A 10,195-nucleotide genomic window follows, 5' to 3' on the forward strand; every position below is an offset into this window, starting at 1 on the left:
CAAAATATTACCACAGACACAAAACAAAGAGATGCAAAATATTACCACAAAGAGAAACAAAACAAGAAAGAGACACAAAATATTACCACAGAGACACAAAACAACAAAGAAATACAAAATATTACAACAAAGAGAAACAAAACAGCAAAGAGATACAAAATATTACCACAGAGGCACAAAACAGCAAAGAGATACAAAATATTACCACAGACACAAAACAACAAAGAGATGCAAAATATTACCACAAAGAGAAACAAAACAACAAAGAGAAACAAAACAAAGAGACACAAAATATTACCACAGAGACACAAAACAAAGAGATGCAAAATATTACCACAGAGACACAAAACAACAAAGAGATACAAAATATTACCACAAAGACACAAAACAACAAAGAGATACAAAATATTACCATAGAGACACAGAGAAACAAAACAAAGAGACACAAAATATTACCACAGAGACACAAAACAAAGAGATGCAAAATATTACCACAGAGACACAAAACAACAAAGAGATACAAAATATTACCACAAAGACACAAAACAACAAAGAGATACAAAATATTACCATAGAGACACAAAACAACAAAGAGACGCAAAATATTACCACAGAGAGAAACAAAACAGCAAAGAGATACAAAATATTACCACAGAGGCACAAACCAACAAAGAGACACAAAATAGTACCACAGAGGCACAAACCAACAAAGAAATACAAAATATTACAACAAAGAGAAACAAAACAGCAAAGAGATACAAAATATTACCACAGAGGCACAAAACAGCAAAGAGATACAAAATATTACCACAGACACAAAACAACAAAGAGATGCAAAATATTACCACAAAGAGAAACAAAACAACAAAGAGATGCAAAATATTACCACAAAGAGAAACAAAACAACAAAGAGAAACAAACCAACAAAGACACAAAATATTACCACAGAGACACAAACCAACAAAGACACAAAATATTACCACAGAGACACAAACCAACAAAGAGACACAAAATATTACCACAAAGAGAAACAAAACAACAAAGACATGCAAAATATTACCACAAAGAGAAACAAAACAACAAAGAGAAACAAAACAAAGAGACACAAAATATTACCACAGACACAAAACAAAGAGATGCAAAATATTACCACAGAGACACAAAACAACAAAGAGATAGAAAATATTACCACAAAGACACAAAACAACAAAGAGATACAAAATATTACCATAGAGACTCAAAACAACAAAGAGACGCAATATATTACCACAAAGAGACGCAATATATTACCACAAAGAGACGCAAAATATTACCACAGAGAGAAACAAAACAGCAAAGAGATACAAAGTATTACCACAGAGGCACAAACCAACAAAGAGACACAAAATAGTACCACAGAGGCACAAACCAACAAAGAGAAACAAAATAGTACCACAGAGACACAAAACAACAAAGAGATAAAAAATATTACCACAAAGAGAAACAAAACAAGAAAGAGACACAAAATATTACCACAGAGGCACAAAACAGCAAAGAAATACAAAATATTACCACAAAGAGAAACAAAACAGCAAAGAGATACAAAATATTCACCACAGAGGCACAAAACAGCAAAGAGATACAAAATATTACCACAGAGGCACAAAACAGCAAAGAGATGCAAAATATTACCACAAAGAGAAACAAAACAACAAAGAGACACAAAATATTACCACAGAGACACAAAACAACAAAGAAATACAAAATATTACACCACAGAGGCACAAAACAGCAAAGAGATACAAAATATTACCACAGAGGCACAAAACAGCAAAGAGATGCAAAATATTACCACAAAGAGAAACAAAACAACAAAGAGACACAAAATATTACCACAAAGAGAAACAAAACAACAAAGAGATGCAAAATATTACCACAAAGAGAAACAAAACAAAGAGACACAAAATATTACCACAGAGACACAAACCAACAAAGAGACACAAAATATTACCACAGAGACACAAACCAACAAAGAGACACAAAATATTACAACAAAGAGATGCAAAATATTACCACAAAGAGAAACAAAACAACAAAGGCATGCAAAATATTACCACAAAGAGAAACAAAACAACAAAGAGATACAAAATATTACCACAGAGACACAAAACAGCAAAGAGATACAAAATATTACCACAGAGGCACAAAACAACAAAGAGACGCAAAATATTACCACAGAGACACAAAACAACAAAGAGATGCAAAATATTACCACAGAGACACAAAACAACAAAGAGATGCAAAATATTACCACAAAGAGAAACAAAACAACAAAGAGAAACAAAACAAAGAGATACAAAATATTACCACAGAGGAACAAACCAACAAAGAGACACAAAATAGTACCACAGAGGCACAAACCAACAAAGAGAAACAAAATATTACCACAGAGACACAAAACAACAAAGAGATACAAAATATTACCACAAGAGAAACAAAACAGCAAAGAGATACAAAATATTACCACAGAGGCACAAAACAGCAAAGAGATACAAAATATTACCACAGAGGCACAAAACAGCAAAGAGATACAAAATATTACCACAGAGGCACAAAACAACAAAGAGATGCAAAATATTACCACAAAGAGAAACAAAACAACAAAGAGACACAAAATATTACCACAGAGACACAAAACAACAAAGAAATACAAAATATTACCACAAAGAGAAACAAAACAACAAAGAGATGCAAAATATTACCACAAAGAGAAACAAAACAAAGAGATGCAAAATATTACCACAAAGAGAAACAAAACAAAGAGACGCAAAATATTACCACAGAGACACAAACCAACAAAGAGACACAAAATATTACCACAGAGACACAAACCAACAAAGAGACACAAAATATTACAACAAAGAGATGCAAAATATTACCACAAAGAGAAACAAAACAACAAAGACATGCAAAATATTACCACAAAGAGAAACAAAACAGCAAAGAGATACAAAATATTACCACAGAGGCACAAACCAACAAAGAGACACAAAATATTACCACAGAGACACAAAACAACAAAGAGACACAAAATATTACCACAGAGACACAAAACAACAAAGAGATGCAAAATATTACCACAGAGACACAAAACAACAAAGAGATGCAAAATATTACCACAAAGAGAAACAAAACAACAAAGAGAAACAAAACAAAGAGACACAAAATATTACCACAGAGACACAAACCAACAAAGAGATGCAAAATATTACCACAGAGACACAAAACAACAAAGAGATACAAAATATTACCACAAAGAGAAACAAAACAGCAAAGAGATACAAAATATTACCACAAAGAGAAACAAAACAGCAAAGAGATACAAAATATTACCACAGAGGCACAAAACAACAAAGAGATACAAAATATTACCACAGAGACACAAAACAACAAAGAGATGCAAAATATTACCACAAAGAGAAACAAAACAACAAAGAGAAACAAAACAAAGAGATACAAAATATTACCACAAAGAGAAACAAAACAACAAAGAGATGCAAAATATTACCACAGAGACACAAACCAACAAAGAGACACAAAATATTACCACAGAGACACAAAACAACAAAGAGATACAAAATATTACCACAAAGAGAAACAAAACAAAGAGACACAAAATATTACCACAAAGAGAAACAAAACAAAGAGACACAAAATATTACCACAAAGAGAAACAAAACAAAGAGACACAAAATATTACCACAAAGAGATGCAAAATATTACCACAAAGAGAAACAAAACAACAAAGACATGCAAAATATTACCACAAAGAGAAACAAAACAACAAAGAGAAACAAAACAAAGAGACACAAAATATTACCACAGAGACACAAACCAACAAAGAGATGCAAAATATTACCACAGAGACACAAAACAACAAAGAGACGCAAAATATTACCACAGAGACACAAAACAACAAAGAGATACAAAATATTACCACAGAGACACAAACCAACAAAGAGATGCAAAATATTACCACAGACACAAAACAACAAAGAGATGCAAAATATTACCACAAAGAGAAACAAAACAAAGAGACACAAAATATTACCACAAAGAGAAACAAAACAAAGAGACACAAAATATTACCACAAAGAGAAACAAAACAAAGAGACACAAAATATTACCACAGAGACACAAACCAACAAAGAGATGCAAAATATTACCACAGAGACACAAACCAACAAAGAGATGCAAAATATTACCACAGACACAAAACAACAAAGAGATGCAAAATATTACCACAGAGACACAAAACAACAAAGAGATGCAAAATATTACCACAGAGACAGAAACCAACAAAGAGACGCAAAATATTACCACAGAGACACAAAACAACAAAGAGATGCAAAATATTACTACAGAGACACAAAACAACAAAGAGATGCAAAATATTACCACAGAGACAGAAACCAACAAAGAGACGCAAAATATTACCACAGAGACACAAAACAACAAAGAGATACAAAATATTACTACAGAGACACAAAACAACAAAGAGATGCAAAATATTACCACAGAGACACAAAACTATCGACTACAAAGATACCAAAATGACTCAGCTGGTGTTTTCTATTCCATCATGGGGCCAGATAGTCCAGCAAAACTAAACCTTTGAACTGCACACAGATAAACGCAGAGGAAAGTGTTGTTTCAGCACAGAACAGTCAGAGTACTTTTACTGTTTGGACTCAGTAAGAAAACAACCATCAGTGTGTGTTTAGACGCCTCCGGCTTCTCTCTGAGCCTCCTTCTCATAATTGGACTTAATCATCTGCTCTGACCACAAAACTAACGCCTGTGTGTGTGTTCAGGGAGAGAACAGGAAATCAAACACATCCGCTGCATTATTCATGAAGTCATTCACTGAGTTTCATCATTCTGGATCTGTTCTCCTTTCAAACAAACCCTCTGTTTTTTTTTTGTCCTTTCAGAGTTTTTTCGAGGGACAGTCAGCTCCGTGGGATTCGGCCAAAAAGGATGAGAACCGCATGAAGAATCGCTACGGAAACATCATCGCCTGTATGTACCCACACATTATTCATAATGTGGATGTAAGGTGTGTTTTAGAGACTGATTTAAACCTGTTTGACTGTGTTTCAGAGGTTCAGCTCAACGACACTGTGGAAGCCTTGTTCTGGTAGAGAGCAGACATGTAGCTCAGTCAGATACTGTAGATACAGATAACATACAGTACTAATATACAATAGATAACACTAATATGTTAGACTGGGAGAACACTTGATGATTTGTGTGCCTCAGATGAGTTTTCATGATGTCCATGATTGAACCATTAACAACCGCCCAAGCCACTACAGGTGTCCCTGTATACTGGTTTTTCTACAGACTACAGTGGAAAATAGTGATGGTAACATCTAGGGTGTAATGGCACGTGCATTCTCCCCAAATTGTTTGTTATGGGGAGTGCAGTTGTTCTGTTCAGAACACCTTGTGACTGAAACTCCTACTGTGTATAATTAGGACTATTAGGTCTTAACAAGTGCAGAACATGAACTCTAACATTTGAACTGAATTGGGACTTTACTTGTGACCTGCAGGTCATAACTGTGACTTGCTGGTCATGATTCTTTGTTCTTGATATGGTACTTGACTTGTGATTTGTTGGGTTTGTTGGTTAAGTAGGACTTGTTGGTCATGGCTTCGGACTTGACTCAGAACTTGGATCTTGAATTGGGATTTGATTAGAACCTGACTTAGAACATGTCTTGGTACTTGATTAGAACTTGACTTGATACTTTGTCTTGATTTGTCAGTTCTTGGTCCTGACTTAAAACTTGACTCGGGGTTTGTTGGTTTTAATCATCACTTGTTTGGCCTGACTTAGAACATGTCTTGGGACTTGTTGGTCTTGACTTGGGACTTGATTAGAACTTGAATCGGGATTTGTTGGTCTGGACTTAGGACTTGATTAGAACTTGACTTGGTATTTGTTGGTCTTGACTTAGAACATGTATTGGGACTTGTTGGTCTGGACATAATACTTGATTAGAACTTGACTCGTCACTGTTTGGTCCTTGCTCAGAACATGTCTTGACATGGGACTTGTTGGTCTTGATCTGGGACTTGACCCGTCTCACTGGATGTGACAATAGAGGTGGCAGTCAGGGAATGTGAGGATATAAACAGAGGTCTGGTGCGCCCCCGGCCTGTCACATTTAACCATAGATGTAACCGTCACATGTAGACGGTGGACACGTCTGTAGTGATGCATTTGTAGCCATAAATTAGCCAACAACCTAACCACTGGTTCATCAGATGTGATGCCTGTAAATTATATTTTTGAACTTTGAATCATGCAAAACTGCCATACAGGAGTCGCAGATCTACAATAAAGGGCTGGAAATGCAGAGTAGTAGGTCTGTGAGCTTCAGAGTAACAGCAGATACACCTGACGTCCACCCAGGAACATGAATGATGAAACATTTCATTGTGTCGTTCCAACACTTACACTCTTACTTACTCACTTACAGACAGTTAAACATGCTGGGCATCACATTCCGCTCCACAGACAGACGCCGTTAGAAGCTCTGCTGTGGGAAACCTGTAGAAATTTGAGAGCGTTTATTGAAACACTTTTTAAAGCCATCGTTAGAGGGTTTGTGCTGTGGGACGTGTTGCTATGACAACTTTGAATAACTAAAACATCCAGATTCGAGCTCAGTGTCAAAGAGCAGAAAGTCTGAAGCTGCCTTCAAACCAGCCGCATCAGAGTGTCTGAACGCGTCAGACAGGAAACACACGGCTGTTTGTGCTGCGGTTCGTTACCGTCGGGCAGATCTGGGGTCAGCTCCTATCATCACACAGCTCCGGGTCTCACAGACACATCATGTAGCTGCTGAAGCTAATGTGCTAACGTCCCAGAAAGTTAGCGTTGACAGCTGCTCAGTTTCAGCTGCTGGCGAACATCCACACACACAGAGTCTGTCCTGTGGTGGTGTAATTATGCTAATGAGGTGTGATGGAGGATGCTGGGAGCTACGGTGGCCTGCAGGGACTCACTTCATGTTCACACCAGCCAGTAACACTCACACAAACACACACACACCAGTCTCTGTGACCAGTGTGTGTGTGTAACAGCGGTGACAGCCAATGAGCTGCAGGCCTCAGACCTGGTGGGAGGCACTCGTGAAATAACTCGTCTGTTGATTTAACTTCTTTAAGTTTTGTAGATTTGACTTCGAACTGAAACTCTGACAGCTTCAGATGACGGCGCACTTTTACTCCTCAGGGCTAAACGTGTTAAAGTTCTGTAGACTGACGGTCGACTGAGATTTAAACCTCTCGCTGTTTTTCACTCCAAACACACGAGTATTAATGAGATAACGATTGATTAATGATAATAACTTTATTTTTATGGAACCCTTCATGAAGGATTAATTAAGTTAAACTAGAAGTACGCTGTACCCTCCGTGATGGAACGACTAAGAAATAAACAGTATAAACTGAACTATTATTAAAAACTACTGAATATTTTATTTATCGTTTAATTTTTGTTTTATGCTAATGAGAATTCTGGATTCTGATTGGCTGGAATGGAAGGTGTGGCATACACAAGTTCTTACTCCCAAGTCATCACAACTGGACACATGGTCACGATCTCTTGGCGCCAGTTTTTAACGAACTGGGGGAAGCGTCATATTAGTACGCTAAAGGTGTAGGATATTTAACAGAAAGGTGTGAGTAAGGAGGTGGACGGTGGGCCAGAAACCAGACTTTCAGACCCAACTTTGAATCTTTTTATATCTTTGTATAAACACGTACTGAATGCAAACGTCTGTAACGATATAGAACACATACTGAACATTAATAAGCACTTCATAATGTCCTGATGTCTGCGTACGGCTACATGGGTTACTCACAGAAAGAAACACAGCATCAGCCCTGTAATGGCATAATTCAGATTAGAGCTGAAACAATTCATCTATTAAGTAAATTAATAGTTGATTAATCGTCAGAGTCAGGTCAAGGCGCCGCCATTTTGTTTCAGTTTATACTGTGGATCAGTTTCATCTCGTTTCTGATTTTCCATGATCATCGTGCGTTTTGTTGATGAATGCATCAAATGTTGACGCTTGAAATTCACGTTTGCAGGTTGAAGAGTTTCACGATCAGCGTCAGACACAGAACTTTAAAGAGGTTTCATTTGTATTTTATTTCTTGCATTTATTTCTTGTTCTATTAGGATATAAATTGTTTTGTTTTCCAGAAGAAGAAATTGTGAAAATGAATAATGTATGCGTACAAAACACAACAGTTCTAACACACACACACAGATTCAGTTTATTTATATCATTTAGTAGAATGAATGTAATGAAGTGGTTATTAATTTATTATTAGATCATTTGTTCAGCAGAAGCTAATTAGAGGTGATTATATTCAGCTTCACCACGACAACAAGCCGGCCAATTAACACTGTGTGTGTGTGTGTGTGCGCGCGTGTGTGTGTGTGTGTGTGTGCGCGCGTGTGTGCGTGTGTGTGTGTGTGTGTGCGCGCGTGTGTGTGTGTGTGTGCGCGCGTGTGTGTGTGTGTGTGTGTGCGCGTGTGTGTGTGTGCGCGCGTGTGCGTGTGTGTGTGCGCGCGTGTGTGCGTGTGTGTGTGTGTGTGTGTCAGACGACCACTCCCGTGTGCGTCTGCAGCCTCAGGACGGAGAGAGCGGCTCTGACTACATCAACGCCAACTACGTGGACGTGAGTAACACACAGTTTACTTCTTTTGTTCCTCTAAAGGTCGACCTGAAACGTCCTGGTGGATTGTGTTTCCATGGCGACGGTGGTCACCAGGCGGTGTTGGTTGCTGTTTACTCTGTAAACACACAGACAGAGGAGATGTCTCTGCTGAGAGCGAGCGCGTGTGTTCCTACCCTTGTGAGGGGAAGTATAAAGTGGGCTTTGGTTGTGAAGGTTCAGGTTCAGGGCCGGAGAAACAAGGACCTCACAGAGCCAGACGCTCCCACACATGGCTCCACAGCAAACTATTTATCATACACATGTTTATACCACGTGTGTGCTCCTTCTCCTTGTGTTCAACTATGCTGTGAAACCATTGGAGGCCCTTGGATCTGGGCCCCCGGCATCGGCCTTCATATTTTGTTAAAGCTTTTTTTCTACATCTCTTTCTACAACATGGAGAAGAAACTAGTTTTAATGAGTGTATTAGTGTAATATTAAAACATTAGATAAAAAGTCATGTTTACTCATGCATATGTGTTGAAAAAGATTTTATCATAATTGTTTTGAATGTTCTGCCTCTGATTTGTGAGGTGATCCACTGTTTGACATCAATTGTTGACCATAAAGACCAGTTTAAACCACAATTAACCATCAGGTTAAGGTCCCTCAGTAGCAGAAATCTGCCTTTAATCTCAAAAGAAATAAAGATTTGAAACTTATCGTGATAATTATCGATATCGACACCCTGCCCGCCACTAGCAGCGCTGCGCGGCGGGCAGGGTGGGGGCGATATTGTAGGTTGTAGTTACGGTAGTTACTTAATAAATAATTTTTCGCACATATTGATTTAGGGGCATATGGGAGCAAAATGGTCGCACTGTAGAGCCCTGCCACAGACTCATGGTGTGAACACAGGATTCAGACTGAAACGTCTAGTTGTTTTAGATCTTTGAAGAACATTTCTCCTCACATCTTTAGCTTTAACATGACCTATTGTTTCTTTTCCTTCCTCTTCGGCTTGTCCTCTCCTCTCTCAGGGCTACCACAGACCCAATCACTACATTGCTACCCAAGGTAAGAACTCAAACACCCTCCACTGCAGACAGTACACCCTCCACTGCAGACAGTACACCCTCCACTGCAGACAGTACAACCTCCACTGCAGACAGTACAACCTCCACTGCAGATAGTACAACCTCCACTGCAGACAGTACAACCTCCACTGCAGACAGTACAACCTCCACTGCAGACAGTACAACCTCCACTGCAGACAGTACACCCTCCACTGCAGACAGTACACCCTCCACTGCAGATAGTACACCCTCCACTGCAGACAGTACAACCTCCACTGCAGACAGTACAACCTCCACTGCAGATAGTACACCCTCCACTGCAGACAGTACAACCTCCACTGCAGACAGTACAACCTCCACTGCAGATAGTATAACCTCCACTGCAGATAGTA

At 38.4% G+C, this 10,195-nt stretch overlaps 1 protein-coding gene across 1 annotated transcript in view; it reads left to right on the forward strand.

Annotated features, from left to right (window-relative positions):
- Window positions 1–9,952, forward strand: part of LOC123966078 (receptor-type tyrosine-protein phosphatase mu-like) — a 25,091-nt gene extending 15,139 nt beyond the window's left edge. Inside the window, exons 3-5 of the mRNA XM_046042316.1 lie at window positions 4,974–5,061; window positions 8,672–8,748; window positions 9,768–9,952. Coding sequence (XP_045898272.1) covers window positions 4,974–5,061; window positions 8,672–8,748; window positions 9,768–9,920 — 318 coding nt within the window. The 3' untranslated portion in view covers window positions 9,921–9,952. The remainder of the gene's footprint in view (window positions 1–4,973; window positions 5,062–8,671; window positions 8,749–9,767) is intronic.
- Window positions 9,953–10,195: the final 243 nt, after the last annotated feature.

This window comes from Micropterus dolomieu, unplaced genomic scaffold, assembly GCF_021292245.1.
Source record: "Micropterus dolomieu isolate WLL.071019.BEF.003 ecotype Adirondacks unplaced genomic scaffold, ASM2129224v1 contig_12519, whole genome shotgun sequence".
Classification (NCBI taxonomy): domain Eukaryota; kingdom Metazoa; phylum Chordata; class Actinopteri; order Centrarchiformes; family Centrarchidae; genus Micropterus; species Micropterus dolomieu.